Source organism: Ornithorhynchus anatinus, chromosome 3 (assembly GCF_004115215.2).
Source record: "Ornithorhynchus anatinus isolate Pmale09 chromosome 3, mOrnAna1.pri.v4, whole genome shotgun sequence".
In the NCBI taxonomy this organism is placed as follows: Eukaryota; Metazoa; Chordata; class Mammalia; order Monotremata; family Ornithorhynchidae; genus Ornithorhynchus; species Ornithorhynchus anatinus.
The window spans coordinates 64589471-64610901 of record NC_041730.1 but is presented as its reverse complement, the minus strand read 5'-3'; the positions used below and the strand labels follow the sequence as shown (position 1 = coordinate 64610901).

At 41.7% G+C, this 21431-nt stretch overlaps 1 protein-coding gene across 2 annotated transcripts in view; it reads left to right on the top strand.

The window, feature by feature from the left end:
- The window catches only part of DYM (dymeclin), a 519684-nt gene that overhangs the window by 447477 nt on the left and 50776 nt on the right, over window positions 1-21431 (top strand). For both annotated transcript variants that reach the window (XM_029060947.1, XM_039911491.1), the window contains one exon: window positions 10800-10913. In XM_029060947.1, coding sequence (XP_028916780.1) covers window positions 10800-10913 — 114 coding nt within the window. The remainder of the gene's footprint in view (window positions 1-10799; window positions 10914-21431) is intronic.

Here is a 21431-nt window from a genome sequence, read left to right as displayed (position 1 = left end):
CCATTATAGTGGCATATGAACTGATGATTATGTCATAGCACTCAAATTTTTAAAGAAGGTTGGAGGTTATTAGATACTCCCTTAATGCCTTTGAATGATTAGGATAGCTTGAGACAAGCGATTGTGACTTCAGAGCTTGGGCCTCTGAACCTTTGTTGAGAAGAGTACAGAGCTCCCTTAAGACTGGAATTTCCAACACCTACACCTTCTATCAATTCCTTCTTCAACAGGAAGTCTTATCTCTCTCAGGGCTGTATTATCTTATCTGACCAGCACATGTAGAGCAACTACCATTCTACCTTCCTGGCTCCCTGCTGTTCTCATTATAATAATAATAATAATGATAATGACTGTGGTACTTAAGTGCTTACCTGTGCCCCTCACTGTACTGAGTGATGGGATTAGATACAAGATCATCAAGTTCCACAAAAGGTTCACTGTCTAAGTAGGAGGGAGAACAGGTATCGAATCCCCCATTTTGAAGATGATGAAACTGAGGTACAGAGAAGTTTTTACTTGTGCAAGGTAACACAGCAGACAAGTGGCAGAGCAGAGATTAGAATTTGCGTCCTCCAACTCCCAGACCCAGGCTCTTTCCACGCAGCTTCACAAGTCCCAGTGTTCAAAGATGCGATTGTTTTTTCAATTTGTGTTTATAGGTTTTTGTTTGCTTTTGTACCACCAAGTTAAGGCTCACCTTAAACTTAGTTTAAGTCTAGTAAACTTAGTTTGGGTTTGGATGAGACAGACACAATTTATGGATCCCCGCTTCTGGCTAAGATCACCATTTGAGGTTTTTTATGTTTTTGCTTGGTTTTTTTATGGTGGCTTTTTTTTTTTACCGTATTGCCACTATTCCAGTGCAAGGTCAGTGCCACCCATCACCGTTTCTAGAAAAACAACTTAAGCACATATCATGCTTATGGTGGGAAAAGCTAGTCAGGTCATACCAGGAATTAGGATACTTTTGAAGGGACAGAAGATCAGGGGTGCTTAGAAGGCAAAGCTTAAAGGGAGTGAATCTGGAGGAACAGGAGCAAAGAGCTGAAGAAGGTGGGAGATTAAAAAGGGTAAAAGGGAGAGCAAAAAGAAGGAAGGAAGAAGAAAGATGGGAAAAGGAGAGGAACTGGAGTACTTACCCATTGCCATCACTTTCTTCCGACACCACCTCCATCTTCCAACACCAGAGAAGAGACACCCGTCTCGGGGACAGGTCAGTTAAGACAGAGCTGTCATCCTCCTCTGGCACTACCATGGTGAAAGTGGCAGTTTGTAGAATCACTGTTCCCTTTAGCACCACCCAGAGAGGAAGCAACAGTACCATCTGTTTCTGAGTTTCTCAGTTTGGGAATGCTTCTGTTCCTGAGGTGGTCCCTTTGTATTAGGGGTGCCATTTCCCACCCGTGTTATTTATCCAAGTTGTGACCTCTTTGGAGTGGTGCAGATTTCATCATACTCTTCCATTCTTTGGAATCTTTAAACGGGATTACTCCAGTGTGTTCTCCTGGGAACAGTCACTGAAGACCCCCTCAGAATTTTAGCGGTCACACAGTGTAGTATCGTCTTATATGACCTCCCATTGATCACTGAGCTTACCTCTCCTTGGAAGCATATCTCATCTTTTTTCCAAATTAAGTTTTATTGGTTAAAATTGATCCTTGGAATATCAAAGAATTTTGGCTCCTCCTACCAAAAAGAGGATCCCAGTTGCTATTCACTGTGCCGGTAATGTTTTAATTTTTATCCTGATTTGAACTTAAGGGAACCCTTAAAGATATTTTCTGCATCATGTTGTAGAGGATAGGGGCCATTTCTCTTCTATACTGGGTAAAATCCTCATTGTGCCTAGTATAGTTCCATTCAGTGTTGGTGAAGATTTGGGGTGTGTTTCAAGTTTTATAGTATTGATCGTGGCTAACAGATATAACTGTGGAAGAGGGACATGTTGCTAAGGTACTTTGGTGGGGGAAAAAGAAAATTGGTATTCTGAGCTGTCTATGCATGGATAAGTGTTTTGCTCCCAAGTTTAGAGTTTTTAAAAGTCAAGGTTTGTGTGGCTGGTTCCACATCATGTTTAAGTAGAGGTGCCAGTGTTTTTGTCCTTGACCTAAAGCGTTCTCTAAAATCTTCTCCAAGTAGACAGCTAGTCATGGTCTAGGATTCAAATTTTAATAAATTCACCCTCATCACCAGACTAAATTCCACCAATTCTTCCGCTTAAAATTAAAAAGGGGAGTCCCAAAAGTCTCAACATTTCTGTTTTCAAAGCCATGAGTTATTTAAACTTTATTTCCTGGCCTTTAAAGAAAAAAAAAGTTCAGAGAACAGCTTTTAACAGCCAGGAGAGAAGGTCTGACTGCTTTAGACCCTCATCCCCAAAGGCCTGGAGCTTCACATTTCTGTAAATCTGTGATCTGGTGAATGTCACCCCCACGTTTTGTGACAGGGGGTTAAACGTGACTCTGACATTGCTCAAAGGTCCAACTGACTAATCAGAACATGACATTGGACAATTACTGTTCAAAGCCAATGGTATAATTGAAGGTAATGTACTGTACTTAGGTTTCATGAGTTGCAGCCAAGGTCTGCTCTGAAATATGGTAGGCAGAGGAAGGTTGTAAAACACCCACTGTGGAAAAGTATGTTCCTTTGAAATGTTGGCTCTGAGTTAGACTAACAAAGCATTCATTTCCATTTTAGCCAAATTGTTGCTTTAAAATCCTTCTATTTTTGGTTGACGCTCTTGGAAACGTTGTCAAAAAGAAGTTTATCGCTTTTTAACAGTTTTGATGGTTGCTATGGAAAATGATAATAGCCGAAGCACAGTTGTTATTGTGGTTATTGCCTTCCCTATTATTAAATCACTATTGTCTGAACCATCTAGCTTGTTGGTCGGAAATACCAGCTTACAACCCTGAATGAATTGGATTGCAGATAGTTTTAAAAATCTTTTTTGATCTCTCAGCCTATTCCAAATGAATCTCTTTTTTTTTTCCAATTTCAGTATTCCTTTTCTAATTCTGAAGGAAAGGAAAAAAAGAAAACTGAAATTGAATTTCAAATTGCTACTTAAAATATCCATAGGTTCAAATACAGGTCCTACTGTTGAGATCTTCTGAAATATAAAAAAATGAATTCCAAAAACATTTAAAAGAAGAAATCAGTAACAATCATCAGGTTCTTAGGTCACACCACTTTTGAGTGACCATACTACATCTCTTGTCGAAATGGGAAATTCTTGAGAGATGGAACAAGTAAATATTGGTCCCACCTGGACAATACTGCATCACCCAATGGAATTTTATATAAGAAAGTAATTACCATATTTCATCTGAAATTTTTTTATTTCTGTCAATATGTAAACTCTGTCTTTAGTCTTGAACCAGAGAAATAGAGAGAGATACATAGATAGATAGGTAGATAGATAGATAGATAGATAGATAGATAGATAGATAGATAGATAGATAGACAGATGTTTGCATACATTTTTAAAGCCCTTAAAATCCAGTGACACTGGGAAGAAAGGGAAGGATCAGAAAGTAAAAAGAAATTCACTTGCCTATATCTGTTCCCTGAAATGACATACCAAAAAATCTTACAGAATTAATTGTTAAAATTCATTCATTCATTCAATAGTATTTATTGAGCGCTTACTATGTGCAGAGCACTGTACTAAGCGCTTGGGATGAACAAGTCGGCAACAGATAGAGACGGTCCCTGCCGTTTGACGGGCTTACAGTCTAATCGGGGGAGACGGACAGACGAGAACAATGGCAATAAATAGAGTCAAGGGGAAGAACATCTCGAAAAACAATGGCAACTAAATAGAATCGAGGCGATGTACAATTCATTAACAAAATAAATAGGGTAACGAAAATATATACAGTTGAGCGGACGAGTACAGTGCTGTGGGGATGGGAAGGGAGAGGTGGAGGAGCAGAGGGAAAAGGGTAAAAAGAGGGTTAAGCTGCGGAGAGGTAAAGGGGGGGTGGCAGAGGGAGTAGAGGGAGAAGAGGAGCTCAGTCTGGGAACGCCTCTTGGAGGAGGTGAGTTTTAAGTAGGGTTTTGAAGAGGGAAAGAGAATCAGTTTGGCGGAGGTGAGGAGGGAGGGCGTTCCGGGACCGCGGGAGGACGTGACCCAGGGGTCGACGGCAGGATAGGCGAGACCGAGGGACAGTGAGGAGGTGGGCGGCAGAGGAGCGGAGCGTGCGGGGTGGGCGGTAGAAAGAGAGAAGGGAGGAGAGGTAGGAAGGGGCAAGGTGATGGAGAGCCTTGAAGCCTAGAGTGAGGAGTTTTTGTTTGGAGCAGAGGTCGATAGGCAACCACTGGAGGTGTTTAAGAAGGGGAGTGACATGCCCAGATCGTTTCTGCAGGAAGATGAGCCGGGCAGCAGAGTGAAGAATAGACTGGAGCGGGGCGAGAGAGGAGGAAGGGAGATCAGAGAGAAGGCTGATGCAGTAGTCTAGCCGGGATATAACAAGAGCCCGTAACAGTTAAAAGTAAATGTAATCGTGAAAAGGAACAATTGTTGACCACACACAAAAAGAACTTCAAAGATAAGACAGTGTCCGAATATGAATTTGAAAAATGTTTAAATGAAATAACTTGGTGCCCATGTTTTTTACTTCTTTTTCAAAAAGGAAGTGATTTTTGCACTGGGCTGATTCCTTTTTCTCCATAGAAATTATTATTCCTTGGTGTAAAGCAGTGAGGTTTGTTCCTCTTTAGGCAATGGCTGATTTGCATCTCGTACTTGAACTAAATATTTTAATGTGAAGTTTTTATCATTTTATTATAATTACTATCTTTTCCTTTAATTACTGCCTTCTGAGTATTTCTAGCATCCTTACCAACAAAAGCATTTATTGAACACCTGTTGGATACAGAGCACTGAAGTAGATGGAGAAATCTCCGCCAAGGAAGAGCTTACAAGGAATGCAAACACATTACACATGTGGACAAAAATGCATAAACAAATCTCCCATTTGAAAGGAATTGGTGCTGGAAAATTACTTAAGATTAAAGAATAGCCATGACTTTGTATGGCAAGCCTTCCAGCAAGCCTTAGATTCGAAAAGGAGCTGATGCTGGAAAATGACTTAAGATAAAAAAATAACCATGACTACGGACCAAGTCGTACGCAAATAAGAAAAATGCTTCCCAATTTCCACGGCGTCTTAATAGCGCTAACGTTTTCTGTCTTCAGAAAAAGCATTAGGTTGTCCTGCTGCAGACAGCAGAGCTGTCCTGTCCAGTGGTACAATAGAGAAACTTGCCTTGGGCCTCAACCCTGCAGGTTGGTAGACCTATCAAACAGCTAATAATGTTGGTATTTGTTAAGCACTTACTAGGTGCCGAGCACTGTTCTAAGCGCTGGGGAAGATACAGGGTAATCAGGTTATCCCACGAGGGGCTCACACAGTTTTAATCCTCATTTTACAGATGAGGGAACTGAGGCACAGAGATGTTAAGTGACTTGCCCACAGTCACACAGCTGACAAGTGGCAGAGCCAGGAGTCCAACTCATGACCTCTGACTCCAAAGCCCAGGCTCTTTCCCCTGAGCCACGCTGCTTCTCCAAAGCTACCACCCGAAGTGGGAGGGTGGGAGGGGTAGCCGGTGTGACCTGACCAGTCATCTCCCCATTCTGGCAGTAGCCACCCGGAGTCTGTACCTGGGACTTGTATGGTCACTAAAGTGAAGAGAGGCAATGGAATACCCTTTGAGACACCCCCACCCTCACCCCATCTGTTAAAAGGGGGCAGGAAAAGAGCAGAACTTCCACTCTGCAGGGGAACAGATTTGCCCCTTTAATGAAAATTCCAGTTTGGGTTTGAACCAGTATGGGGTTAACTATTTTACCAAGAAAACTCTATGGTTACACTGCCAGAAGGACTGCAGATGGAGGTGGGGCGTTCTGGGAGAGATGTGTCCATGGCGCCGCTATAGGTCGAACATGACTCGACAGTATAAGACAATAACAACAACAACATTAATAGGAATCACATTGCACAGATAGAAGCAAACAATCAGTGGTATTTTTTGAGCACTTACTGTGTGCTCATCACTGTACTAAGCTCTTGGGAAAGGACAATACACCTGAGTTGGTAGATGCAATCCCTAGCGGACGAGATATATTTTGCATCGGATTGCATCAATCAGTCGATAGTATTTAGTGAGCGCTTACTATGTGCAGAATGCTGTACTAAGTGCTTGGGAGAGTGCAATACAACAGGATTAGCAGACACATTCTCTGCCCAAAACAAGCTTACACCTCATGTGTTTTCTCATTCATTCATCCAATCATATTTTTTGTGATCTTACTGTGCATCAAGCACTGTACTAAGCACAGAGAGGACAGTATAACAATATAACAGACACATTCCCTGCCCACAGTGAGCTTACAGTCTAGACGGGAGACAGACAGTTATGTAAATAAATAAATTACAGCTATTGTACATAAATGCTGTGCGGCTTGGAGGGGGGATGAATAAAGGGAGCAAATCGGGGTGACTCAGAAGGGAGTGGGGGAGGAGGAAATGAGGGCTTAATCAGGGAAGGCCTCTTAGAGGAGATGTCTCTTCAATAGGGCTTTGAAGGAGGGGAGAGTAATCGTCCGTCGGCTACGAGGAGGAAGTGCATTCCAGGCCAGAGGCAGGACGTGGGCAAGAGGTTGGTGGCAAGATAGACGAGATCGAGGTGAAGCGAGAAGGTTAGCATTAGAGGAGCAAAGTGTGTGGGCTGGGTTTTAGTAGGAGAGCTCTCCAAATTGGCTTAAGAGCCTGCCCTGTTCCAGCTGCTGTTCAGGAGTGCTTTTGGCCCTAAACTCCTTCCCATTTCCAGCCTGCTGGAACTCTGGGAACCATCTAGGGGGAAGGGAATGGGAAGGCCTGAAGCGCACTACCGTGCTAACGTTGGGTAACCTGAGCTTCTTGAGATGTGGGACTAGAAACTCCTAGAGGGCAAGAACCATAACTCTTACTCAGTTTTACTCTCCCAAGCATGTGATACAATGCTCTATACACAGGAAGCACTCACTAGATGCTATTGATTGACTGACTAGTGTTAAGTAGCTTCAAAAAACACTGGGCAGGGAGCATGTCTACCAACTCTGTTATAATGTACTCTCCCAAGTGCTTAGTACAATGTTCTGCACACAGTAAGCATTCATTAAATAAGATTGATTGATTCTATCTGTGCAATCTGATTCCTATTAATGTTAGGTTATCTCCATACTGGTTCAAACCCAAACTGGAATTTTCATTAAATAATTTTTCTTCAAAAAATAGCCTTGTCCTTTACAAGTATAGTCAATGGCTTATTTAAGTAAAAAAGTAAGTTATCAACTGTCTCTTTTTTCACTAATGGCAACAATTAATGGGCATCCTTCTGTTAATAGTTCCTGGCTCCAGCTGTATTAATTTGCAGAACAAAAGCAGTTGAGTGTGCTTTTTCTCATTAGAAGCAGGTTAGAGAATTGTCATTATATGTTTGTCCTAATAATTTAGGTTCAAAATGTTACCTGTTTGTAAAATTCATTAAAGAAATACAGTGAAGGAAATATCTTGATCTTGTAATGTAGCATGCCTGATTGAAAGTGGATGGGCCTGGGAGTCAAAGGAACTGGGTTCTAATCCTGTCTCCACTACTTTTCTGCTGTGTGACCTTAACTTCTCAGTGCTTCAGTTCCCTCATCTAACATGGGGATTCAAAGCTGTTCTCCCTCCTGCTTGGACTGTGGGCCCTATGTGGGACATAATTCTCTTGCACCTACCCCAGCGCTTAGTGCAGTGCTTGGCACATAGTAAGCACTTAAATATAAGAATCTTTATGATAATAATGATGGTATTTGTTAAGCGGTTACTGTGTGCTAAGCACTATCCAGTTCTACTTGATAATTTTTACAACTCTCCACCAACTCACCCTAATGTACACATTTGCTCTCTTCTCCCTCCTTAGTTTTCTCTGTTTCTCCCAAATGAACATTTTACCTGTAACTTACTCCTAACTTTACCTCCTCCATCCTCTCATACTCTGTCCCCAAGTTGGAATTTCCTTCCTTCCCATATTCAAAGCCCTCCTGAAATCCTTCCTCCTTCAACAAACCTTACCTGATTAATCCTAAGCCTATCAGCCATTCCGCGTACTTAGGCACTTATCTATCCTGATCTTCAGCACATATCTTTCTATCTAGACAGGTCATTAGTGGAAAGGGGGCTTGAGGAGGGAGTTAAACATTTGGAACAACTGACGAAGGCATTCATTCATTCAGTAGTATTTATTGAGTGCTTACTATGTACAGAGCACTGTACTAAACTCTTGGAATGTACAATTTGGCAACAGATAGAGACAATCCCTGCCCAATGATGGGCTCACAGTCTAATCGGGGGAGACAGCAAAGCAAAACAGAACAAAACAAAAACAAGACAACATTATCACGATAAATAGAATCAAGGGGATGTACACCTCATTCACAAAATAAATAGGGTAATAAATAATATATAAAAATGAGCACCATGCTGAGGGGAAGGGAAGGAGGAAGGGGGAGGAGCAGAGGGTGGGGAGGGCAGGAGAGGGAGAGCAGAGGGGAAGGGGGCTCAGATGAGGTGAAGGGGGAAGGGGGAGGAGCAGAGGATGGAGAGGGAGCAGAGGGAGAAGGGGGAGCTCAGTCTGGGAAGGCCTCTTGGAGGAGGTGAGCTCTCAGTAGGGCTTTGAAGAGGGGAAGAGAGTTAGTTTGGCGGAGGTGAAGAGGGAGGGCATTCCAGGACAGCGGTAGGATGTGGGCTTGGGGTCGACGGTGGGATAGGTGTAAATGGGGGACAGTGAGGAGGTGAGTGGCAGAGGAGCAGAGTGTACGGGCTGGGCAGTAGAAAGAAGGGAGGTGAGGTAGGAGGGGCCAAGGTGATGGAGAACCTTGAAGCCCAGAGTGAGGAGTTATTGTTTCGTGCAGAGGTTGATAGACAACCACTGGAGGTTTTTGAGGAGGGGAGTGACATGCCCAGAGCGTGTCTGTAGGAAGATGATCCGGGCAGCGGAATGAAGAATAGAGTGGAGTGGGGAGATCAGAAAGAAGGCTGACACAATAATCCAGTCGGGATATTATGAGAGTTTATACCAGTAAGATAGCCATTTGGATGGAGAGGAAAGGGCGGATCTTGGCGATATTGTAAAGGTGAGACAAGCAGGCATTAGTGACAGATTGGATATATGGGGTGAATGAGTAAGTTAAGTCAAGGATGACACCGAGGTTGCGGGCCTGTGAGACGGGAAGCATGGTCGTGCCGTCCACAGTGACAGGGAGGTCAGGGAGAGGGCAGGTTTTGGGAGGGAAGATAAGGAGCTCAGTTTTGGACATGTTGAGTTTTAGGTGGCGGACAGACATCCAGGTGGAGATGTCCTGGAGGCAGGCGGAGATACGAGCCTGAACGGAGGAGGAGAGAACAGGGGAGGAGATGTAGATTTGGGTTTCATCTGCATAGAGCATGGATGTCAGTAAGGATGGAGAAATTATTTTGCCGGGCAGAAGAGAGGGCAAAGTTAAAGCATGCACAGATAAACTTGGAGGGGATGAAGTCGACCTGATATCAAGATTTCTGCCAGCAGCACTCTGCAGCTCGTGTACAAGAGCAAAGGAGGCAGACCGAGGAGGTGATACAGGGCTGTAGATACATATACATCAGTTGGTTCCTTCAACTATTTACCTGTGTTTGTGAATATTTTTTGTCTGTCCCCCCCAACTAATGTATAAATGCTTCTTGTGGGCAGGGAACCTGTCACTTCTTTAGTTGACTTTACCAAGTACTTAGTATAGTATTCAAGGGATGATCAATAAATGCTATTACTACTATTACAACTTCTATGTTTTTTGAAGAACTTCCTGGTAACCACATGACAAGTATTTGCAATAAAAAAAGGGATCATATTTTTCCCAGCCCAGCAGCTTGGCCTAGGAACCAATAGCTTAAAAATAAAATAAACCTACAGGTGATGGCATTTTTTTCTTTTTCGTATTGAAAAAGAAAGCTGGTAGAACATACACTTTGGGAATATTACCATGTTATCACAGTGTTTTGTTCTCCAGATGATCAAGGAGGTCCCAGCAAAGGCATCTAAACCGCTAATAATTTACACTTCTATATGGAATGAGAATAAAATCCCTTGCTCCTTTTATTCACCGCCCTCCCCCACTCCCCCCAGTCCCACAGTACTTATGTACATATCTGTAGTTTATTAATTTATATTAATGTCTGTTTCCCCCTCTAGACTGTAAGCTCATTGTGGGCAGGGGCTGTGTCTGTTATACTGTTATACTCTCCCAAGCACTGAGTACAGTGCCCCCACACAGTAAGTGCTCAGGAAATACGATTGATTGACCAATACTTAATTTTATCCATTAGTTTCAATCTTCTCCCATCAGACACTATTCTATTAAACACAGAATTGATGAGTCTGGTTTTTACTTTCTTTTCCCACTGTTTCCTATCCTCCAGTGTGACTGCTGATGGTTAGTGAGAGGCTCAGAGTTCATGCATGCAGTAAAAGAGAGAAAGAGCAAAAGAAGAGTTTGAATAACTGTCTCCTCAATAATTGAGGTGTCCTCAACCATCCCTTAAACATATTTTGCAAAAATAATAGAAGCCAGAGTTTGTTGGAGCTTCATTAATCAGAAACTTAGTCATCATTATGGCACTTAAAGAAGTGAAGTTGAAACCAATGCTGAGCATCGGGTGAGGAAGTGGTGTCTGTTGAATTAGTATCTCATGCATCCACCTTTTTAAATAACATATTTTGCATTTCAGGTGATCACCTTCTTTAGCTCACGGTTGCAACAGGCTGGAGCTGAGCTGTCGGTGGAACGAGTCCTGGAAATCATCAAGCAGGGGGCTGTTGCTCTACCCAAAGACAGACTAAGAGTAAGTCTGATGTGCCAGAAAGTAGTCAATTAAACACTACTGTTTGATTCAATCTACACACCAATATTTTGGTTAAGAACACAGAGTGGGTTCCCCAAAGCCTGGCCTCGCTTGTGTTTGGGGATTTGTCCCACATGTGAAGTGCAGGGGTCACATTGGGCTGTCCTCACCAAGTGCTGATGTTCTACAAGGATACAGGGACTTCCATGTCTGCACAATTCTTTCGTGCATTTTTGGCAAATCTTTGACTCACTTTTCAGGACCTACTGCTCTCTCTGAGTTGAAAAGTGCCTTGAACAAGAATGGGTTATCTAGATCAAATGCCGCCCTCCCATTGCCATTCCAAGGCTCTTGGGTCCGGGCTCAACCCATGCAGCCCTCTCAGAGCCCATGAACCACACCAACCCCGAGGTGCCTTGAGAGATTGTCCCAGGCTTCCACACCCCAATCAGGGTGCATGTAGGGTGTCATCTGATTGAGCAACCCCACCCAAACTCTCTTCCCGCTCCTGATGCTTTTTTCTCTCTGAAGACAGCCGTCCTTGACCCCACCACCATCCAGACCTAGAGGAACTCAGGACATGTAAGGAGTCTAGCTGACTGTATTTGCCCCTGCCCCTCTTGTAATAATAATGGTATTTGTTAAGCGCTTACTATGTGCCAAGCACTGTTCTATGCACTGGGGTAGATACAGAGTAATCAAGTTGTCCAATGTGGGGCACACAGTCTTAATCCCTATTTTACAGATGAAGTATCTGAGGCACAGAGAAGTTAAGTGGCTTGCCCAAGGTCACACAGCAGAGAAGTGGCCAAACCGGAATTAGAACCCACGTCCTCTGACTCCCAAGCCCGGGCTTTTTCCACTAAGCCACACTGCTTCTCTACTAAGCCACGCTGCTTCTCATCACCCTGCTCCTTTCACCCCTGCTCATCCGCTCTTTATCTAACTCATTGTCGGACGTTTCATCCTTTCTAATTTCTAGGAAATATCATTTGTCCTCCCTGCGCTCTTCCCAAATTCTTCCCCCTGTGTTCAGTTAATCAATCAATCATTCATTGGTATTTACTGAGCACTTACTTTGTGCAGAGCACTGAACTAAGCACCCAGGAAAGTACAATACAGCTGAATGGGTGATCGTGTTCCCTGCCCCTTTTTGTCCTTTTACCTTTTGGTTCTTATAAATAAGATCATTCAAACAACCTTAATGTAAAGTGTTAACTTTTAAGTCTCCCAGGTTTGAGGAAATGAGGATTTGTTTCTTACCAGTTAATTAGCAATATCTATACTTCATGAAAGCAATCTGAGTTGCAAAGTGTAATGTGTACCAATGATGTTATTTTGATAATGGCCCAGGTAAATGATGGTAATTAAAAGAGAGGTAGTTATTCTCACACCATCTATTAAACTGTCAAATCTCCTCAACATATTAACAACCATTTTGCTTGAAAAAGACTTCTCCCTACCCCCAGATCATGTTGATCATCATTTTTTGCTCCGAGATGTTTGTTTCTAGGACTGTAAATGAATGACAAAAACTCTTTAGGCTAATGCACAGCTTGCTGCAGTATTTGAAAGTGATGGAATGTCTTGAATAATGCTTATATTATTACCAGGAAGAGGGGCTTTAACCTTTCTGGTAACTCATCCTCAGTGATAAAAGGCTACTGGGACTCTAATTATATACTATGAGATTGATATAGAAGAGGGAGGTTCAAAATGGAAATGAAAATTATATTTTCATTAGTAACCTTTGAGAGTTTGCAACACAGTTTGATTTTATCTTAGAATAAACTAAATATGGATAATTTCAGAGTGGGGCCAGCTGTGATCTTAATTTGATGTCTTGGTTGCCTACTCTTGCCCCATACACTTGAGAGAAAGTGGCATTCGGCTTGGCAGGAAGAAGCAGATGAGCCAAAAGTCTAAAAATGTCAAGTGTATTGGGGACTTGGAAGCCATGTCCGTCTTTTTAGCTTATGAGCAAATAAACTGAAAACTGGAAGCCCATTTTTGCATACCATATTATCTGGCTTTCTACCATGTAAAATATTTTAAATCAAATATTATTTGACATAGTTCTATAAAATATTTATATACTTGCCCAAGTAGGAATGTATACTTTTTAGGTATATACTTTTTAGTTTAATGCATCTGTTCAGTTAAAAAGCAACTCTGCTGTTCAAAATAAATATAATTCATATAACTTGAAACATTCTGCTCTTAATAGTGCACAGTGTTATTCAGGCCAGAAAAGTCAAGACTGAGTAATTACCTTTTTTTTTCCAGTGCCTTCTGCATAAACAGGGAGATAAAGGGCAGGTGCTGAAATCACAACTGCTTATTTCTCATCTGCCCGTGGGAGGATAGAGATGAAGTTAATTCACTTTCCTGGAGCTGAGGTAGAAACCACAGTTCAAAGATACAGTTATCTCCAATGCAGACAAGCAGTCCACAATCCAGGCTCCCTCTGCTTATTAGCAGCCATTTAAAGATCATGGTGATAGGTAAAAATTGACCCCAGTCTGTGCTGGTTTAAAAAAAAAAGAGAGAACACTCAGTCTTTCTCTCCCCCTTGGTGAATTATCTATAGTTTGAGGATTAGGAATGTGAGAGAAGTGATACTGTGTCTCATGTCTGGAGTTATCTTGGGTATTTTGAAAGGGAGTTAGCAAACAGATAATTCCTTTTGCACTAAGTAGGAAAACTTGTTTGGGAAGCAAGGAAATAACTGGACTCTGAGTTTTCATTTCAAAGAATAAGCAATGTGGATGGACCACCTTCTGTTATTTTAGAAGGAACTTCTTTCTGGCTAAGAGTTTAGAACAAAACCACTTAAACAAAAGCATCTATTATAAGCACACTTTATGGAAGAGTTTTACTCTGTAGGCTCCTAAGATGAAACCACAAAAGCTTCCCCAGCTCCCACCCAAATTCCAAATATCTTTACTGGATTTCACAATTTCTCCATTCTCCTTTTTTTGACCCCTTCTTTCTCTACATTCTTATTGTCCCTCCCCCTTGCCCCAAACTTCTTTTTACTCTCTTGTCTTATCTGCATACCACCTTTTCTGGGGGAAAAAAATGCCATTTGTTTCCATTCACCCTCTATCACTTGAAGGTGTGCTTGATTCCATGAGAGTGAGTCTGAGGCATGAAAATGACCTCTTCTCCCACAATTAATTCATTCTGGAGCAAGTTGCTCACCTGTAGCAAGCAGTTATCTAACATTTTGCCATTCTTCCCAGTGTATGTACCGTATCATTATGGTGTTCACCAGGGAAGCAGCAGATCTTAGGGGCCATCGGATCAAGAGACTATAGTCATTTAATTATATTTACTGAGCGCTTACTGTGTGCAGAATACTGTACTAAACAGACACATTCCCTGCCGACAACGAGCTGTATGGTCGTCAGTGTCATTGGTCTTAGTTGTTTTCTATTCTATCTCCAGAATTGCACCGGAGCAGAACAAGGAAACCTATGATAAATCAGTGGGTGGTATTTATTGAGTGCATATATGTACAGAGTACTGAACTAAGCGCATCATAAATCTAGTATGTGTATCTCCTCCAAGAGGCTTTCCTTGACTAAGCCCTCCTTTCCTCTTCTCCCACTCCCTTCTGTATCACCCTGTCTTGCTCACTTTATTCATCCCCCCTTCCCAGCACCACAACACTTCTATGCATACCTAGGATTTTATTTATTTATATCACTGTCTCCCCTTCTAGCTGTAAGCTTGTTGTGGGCAATGTGGAATGTGTCTGTTATATTGTTATATCATCGTCTTCCAACTGCTTAGTTCAGTGATCTGCACATGGTAAGCACTCAGTAAGTTCGACTGACTGACTGATTGTTACTTGGAAATAACACGCTGCTTTGGGAAAGACCTAAACCTATGTTTATCTAAGTTAAGTTATAGGTTTAAGAAAAATGGCCAGGGTGCCCAAGCCACTCTGCAGCAAGAGGGCATTTTATCTTGAGAATCAGTTAAAACGAGTCTAAAATGATCTTCGAGTGCTTTGAAAGGGAGGGAGAGTTTAAATTTAAGGTGGCCAAATTCTTAGTGTACTTCAGAAGGACTTTTGATACTCTGGAGACATCTCTAAATGAACCAGCAAAGGAGCTAAAGGGAAATGGGGCAGGTTAGTCTACTGGATTCTTTTTTTCTGCTTTCCCTCTTCCTGGGACAGAACTTCTTCAGAATAAAGTTCATCTTACTTAACGTAGACTCATCTTAGGGTTCATTTCTCCTGCCGGAACCTACATTTGTAGAACTGAATAAATGTACTATATACATGTGCATATAGTGAAGGAAGAAACAACAAATATTTCAGAGAGGGTAAATGCCTCCTACTAACCCCCAGATAGCATGATTAAAATGGGAATATTTTGGCAATTAACTTTAACAGAAATATTCTTATTTATTTATTTTTGGTCTGAAACTTTCCTGGAATTGGCAATTCTGGAATGGAATCTGGTCAAACATACTTTAGAACCTGGTACTTGGGTTAATTTTCTTTTCTAACTTGTAGCCATTCATGGCTCAGGAATTTGCTTAAAATTGGGATCAAGGGCAGAATTTACTAATGGACCTGTTTTTTTTAATGTTAGACTTTTCTGCCTGTCTTGGATATGGTCTTCAAACACAGTTGATTAAAAAAAAAAACTGAAAACTATGATAGCTGCAGAATGTTTAGTTCTAAATCTTTACTTTGAGGTTTGGTGGGCTCATTTTTTTAAGGTCTTTCTTTGAAACTCCTAAGCGTACTTTCTGTAAAAAATGTATAGCCTAGTGGTTAGCTGAGAACCAGTGTGGCCTAGTGGGAAAAGGCACTGCCCTGGAAGTCAGAGTGACCTTGGACCAAATGACCTTGGTCAAGTCACTTAACTTCTCTGTGCTGCTGTTTCTTCAACTGAAAAAAATGTATTCAATACCCATTCTCTCTCCTACTTAGACCTGTGAGCCCCATGTGGGACAGGGACTGTGTCCGACTTGATTTAAAATATATCTACCCCAGCACTTAGAACACTGCTTGACACTTAATAAACACTTCACAAATACTGTAATAATAAAGCTAGAGATTGGAATCAGGTATCCCTGTTTTCTATTCTTTTCCCACCTTTGTCACTGATTTAGCAATGGGACAAGTTTCTATAATCTATCAGTGGTATTTACTAAGCACTTACTATCTTCAGACCCTATACTAAGTGCTTGGGAGAGGATAATACAACAGAGTAGGTAGACACATTCCCTGCCTGCAGTGACCTTACAGGCTTGAGTTACTGCATGCTTCTTCATTAGTCAAGTAGATTTATTTACATATGTGTCCCTTGCATAAAATTAGCCAGATATAATATGTATAAGTTGTTGAAGTGAATTTTTATTGATGATGATGGCCTTTTTCACAAAGGCTCAGTTCTGAAGAGGCTTATTTGCATCCTCTCTCCTCCTCTCCTCCTCATCCCCTCTCCCTGATAATGGTAGAGCAAGGAGAGGAAGAATGAATGACCAGCCCCTTGCAAAGTTACAGTTTTTCCTTCTACAACTATAACCTCATTCATGTGCCGAAGAAGTTAGAATCCCAAGGACAGTTCTGAAATCAATTGTCTTTAATGGAGGATGAAGAATGAATTGCTTTTGAATAGTGTAAAGTAATGAAATCATCAAGATTTGAGGTCACAATCGTAAGTGATCTACAGTTCAATAGTTTTAGGACATTGCTGATTATGTTTTCTTTCTCCACTCAGCATTTCTAACAAGATTTATTTTGATTGAAAGTGAAAATGAGAATGAGAATGCTGTATTTTGATTATATTTAAGTGGTAACTATAGGAAGCCTGTGGGTGGGTGTGCTAAACATACCTCAAGAAGGTTTCAAGAAAGAGATGTCAAGTTTTCAAAGAAATTAAAGACTGCTGCTGCCTAAAGCATTAATATGAGGAGCGGCGTAACCTAGTGGATAGCAACATGAGAAGCAGCATGACCTAGTGTAGAACAAGGGCTGGAGAGACAGTAAGGACCTGGGTTCTAATTCCAGCTCTGCCACTTTTCTGCTGTGTGACTTGGGGCAAATCATTTAATTCTTTGTTCCTCAGTTACCTCATCTGAAAAATGGAAATTAAGACTGTGAGCCCCATGTGGGACAGAGACTATGTCCAACCCAATTTGTTTGTACCCACCTCAGCAGTTAGTACAGTGTCTTCCACATAGTAAGCACTTAAATAACACAATTGATAGAATCCTTTAAATATAACAACCAGTCACTGTATCCACGACATTTATGACATTCTCAGGGCAGAAAGTATGTTAAAAAATATTTCAGTTAATCAGTGGTATTTATTGAGTGCTTACTCAATAAATTTAATACAATAAAGATGTGAGAAGCAGCATGGCCTAGTGGATAGCAACACTAGAAAGAGTTCAGTATAAAAGAAGTGGTAGTTATGATCTCTTCCCTCAAGGAGAATGGACCTAATAGTCTACAGGGAGAACTTGTAGTCTAGCTTACTTCCTTTGGGAAGCATATAGTTCTGGAGGAATTGGGAAAAAGTGAAATAATTGAACCAAAGTTATCCATAAATATCTGATTCTGACAGCTCAAAGTTTCTAGACTCTAAATTCATTGTGAACAGAGATTGTCTTCTAACTCTGTTGGATTGTACTTAGTACAGTGCTCTGCACAGACTAAGCATGTTAATTGATGATAATAATAATAAGTATGGTATTTGTTAAGTGCGTACTATGTCCAGGCACTTTTCTAAGCGCTGGGGTAGATACAAGATAATCTGTTTGGACACAGTCCCTGTCCCACACAGGGCTCACAGTCTCAATCCCCATTGTACAGTTGAGGTAACAGAGGCCCAGAGAAGTGAAGTGACTTGTCCAAGGTCACACAGCAAGCGACAGAGCTGGGATTAGAACCCATCACCTTTTGATTCCCAGACCCATGCTGTATCCACTAGATCATGCTGCTTCCCATGTTTGATGACATATTTGATGGTTTTGTAGCATCTGAAACACCCAGAACATCCTGGCACTGCTTGCAGACAATGAAAATATTGTTACTAACTGTAAATGAGATTGAGATCATTACCTAACCATCATCACACTTTGTGTGTCTCTGGCAACACAGGCTATACAAGTAGTATATCATACTCTCCTAGGTACTTTGAGGAAAGTGCAGTGTACCTATGGTCACCAAATATACATAACTACTGAAAATCTAACCAAACCTGGAGCTTTGATTAATAATAATAATAAAAAACTGTGGTATACATTAAGCACTTATTATGTTCCAGGCACTGAACTAATCTCTGTGATAGATACAAGATAATTAGGATGGACATAACAGTCCCAGCCCCTGCATGGGAATCCCAGTCTAAGAGGGAGGGAGAAGAGGTATTTAATTCCCGTTTTACAGATGTGGAAACTGAAGCACAGAGAAACTGACTTACCCATGGTTACCCACCAGGCAAGTAATAGAGTCAGAATTAGAACCAAGGTCTCCTGACTCCCAGGCCTGTGTTCTTTCCACTAGGATATATTGCCTCTCTTTGAAATGCCTACATGCTATCAACTGTTCCCCAAATGGGCATTTGTACCAAACTGAGGAATATTGTAGTGGCTTTCCTAGTCAATGGCAGATTCTGTTCCAATGACAAAATTTTGAAAATTTTGAAAAGTGGACAGGGAACATATCTACCAACTTTGTTATCCTCTCCCAAGTACTTAGTACAGTGTTCTGCACACCATAAACATTCAGTAAATACCATGGATTGATTAATTGATTATTCTTATGGTTGATACCATTTAAAATTCTGTAATGCTCACTTCAGTTCATTCATTCAGTCGTATTTATTGAGCACTAACTGTGTGCAGAGCCCTGTACTGAGGCTTGGGAGAGTACAGTGCAACACATTCCCTGCTCACAATGAGCTTACAGTCTTGGGGCGGGGGAGGGAGGTAGACAGACATTAATATAAATAAATTACAGATATATATATATAAATTCTGAGGGGCTGAGAGTGGGAAAGAACAAAGGGAGCAAGTTAGGGCAATGCAAAAGGGAGTGGGAGAAAAGGAAACGGGGGACTTAGGGAAGGCCCCTGGAGATGTGCCTTCAATAAGGCTTTGAAGTGTCTGTCAAATTTGAGGAGGGAAAGCATTTCAGCAGAGGCAGGATGTGGGCCAGGGATTGGCGGTGAGACAGGCGAGTTTGAGGCACAATGAGAATGCTAGCACTAGAGGAGCAAAGTATGCGGGCTGGGTTATAGTAGGAGAGTAGTGAGGTGAAGTGAGGTAGGAAGGGGCACGGTGATGGACTGCTTTAAAGTCAATAGTGAGGAGTTTTTGTTTGATAAGGCTGTGGATGAGCAACCACTGAAGTTTTTGAGTAGGGTGAAATGTCCTGAATATTTTTGAAGAAAAATGATCTGGAAAGCAGATGAAGTAGGAGCTGGAGTGGGGAGAAGCAGGAGTCTGGGAGTTTAAGAAGGAGGCTGATGCAATTATCCAGGCAGGATAGGATGAATGTATTAACATGGGAGCAGTTTGGATAGAGAGGAAAGGGCGGATTTTAGCGATGTTGTGAAGGTGGGACTGACAGGATTTAGTGATGGATTGAATATTTGGGTTGAATGAGAGAGAGGAGTCAAAGATAATGCCAAGATTACGGGCTTGTGAGGCAGGAAGGATGGTGGTGTTGTCTACAGTGATGGGAAAGTCAATGAGAGGACATGGTTTGGGTGGGAAGATAAGGAGTTCTGTTTTTGATGTGTTAATCTTGAGGTGACAAGAGGACATCCAAGTAATGATGTCTCGAAGTCAAGAGGAAATGCAAAACTGCAGAGAGGAAGAGCGATCAGGGCTGGAGATGTAGATTTGGGTATCATCTGCATAGAAGTGGTAGTTGAAGCCATGGGAGCAAATGAGTATTATTCAGTTATGTAAAATGCCTAAAAATAATGCCAAGCTAGATACCCAGAGTACTTCACTTAAATTTAATCCATTTGTTCCTCTGAACATACTTCATGTTATTTGAGGTCAGCACCCCTAACATAGGTTGTTGGTTTTTTTAATGTATTTATTAAAGAATGTGTCTCTTGAGAAGTAACATGGCCTCGTGGAAAAGGCACACGCCTGATAGAGGACCTGGGTTCTAATCCCAGCTTTGCTAATTGCTTGCTATGTGACATTGGGCAAGTCACTTAATATCTCCGTGCCTCAATTTCCTCAACTCTAAAATGGGGATTTTAATTAATTAATTTGCCCAAGGTTACACAGCAGACAGGTGGTGGAGCCGGGATTATGAACGTAGGTTCTCTGCTCTCAAGGCTCATGTTTTGTCCATTAGACAATGCTGCTTCTCTTGGGGTTCTGCTTAGAGTTCCTCCAAAAGGTGGATTTCTGTAGCTGCTGCCCTGGAAGCCTGTGTATCAGAGCAACAGGTGGCAACTAAAGCAAACATGCCTTTTGCTTCATACATATGAAATCTGCATGCAGGAAACACACAAAAACTGCATTTGCAATTTGCAATTGATGTAAATACTTGATTTTTCTGAAGATGAAGAGTCCAGTTGTGATGGCTTTTTTGTGGTTGTTGGTCATTCTCTTTTTTCTTTAAGGTAACTCTTGGGTATTTCTTCTAAAAGATTCCAAAGTACTTTAGGGCTGGTCAAGCCAGTGGCCTTAAGGTGAGGCCAGTAGCCTTCAGGTCTTGAATGAATCTCAGTCCTTTGTACTGTCCAATGTAGTAATTGTAATGATAATAATAATGATTGTGGTGTTTGCTAAGCATTCACTATGTTCCGAGCACTGTACTGTACTAAGTGCTGGCTTAGCTACAGGATAATCAGGAACTAGGAGGAAGATCAGCTGTTGATTCCCCATTTTGTAATCTCCATTGAAGACACATCTCCTCCAAGAGGCCTTCTCTGACTAAGCCCTACTTTCCTCTTCTCCCACTTCTGCGTCACCCTGACTTGCTCCCGTTATTTACCTTCTCTTCCAGCCCCACTGCACTTATGTACATGTCTGTAATTTATTTATATTAATTCTTCCCCCCTTCTAGATTGTAAGCTCGCTGTGGGCAGGGAATGTGTCCATTTATTGTTGCATTGTATTCCCTCAAGCGCTTAATACAGTGCTTTGCCCACAGTAGGCACTCAATAAATCTGATAAATGAATGAATAAATTTTGCAGATGAGGGATCTGAGGCACAGCACAGCATCAGTCCTCTGCTGTGAGCACTTTAGCTATAAATGGGGCCTTCCATTGAAAATTTATCCTTTGCAGGTCCTTTGCAAGATGCTGCATCCCTGCTCATTGCACACAGTGCTCTGATGGGAACCTGACTGCCAGGGAAGGACCATGGCCTAGTGGATAGAGCTCGGGCCTGGGAGTCAGAAGGTCATGGGTTCCAATCCCGGCTCTTCCATTTGTCCGCTGAGTCACCACGGGCAAGTCACTCTAGATTGTAAACTCATTGTGGACAGGGATTGTGTCTTTTTATTGTTATAT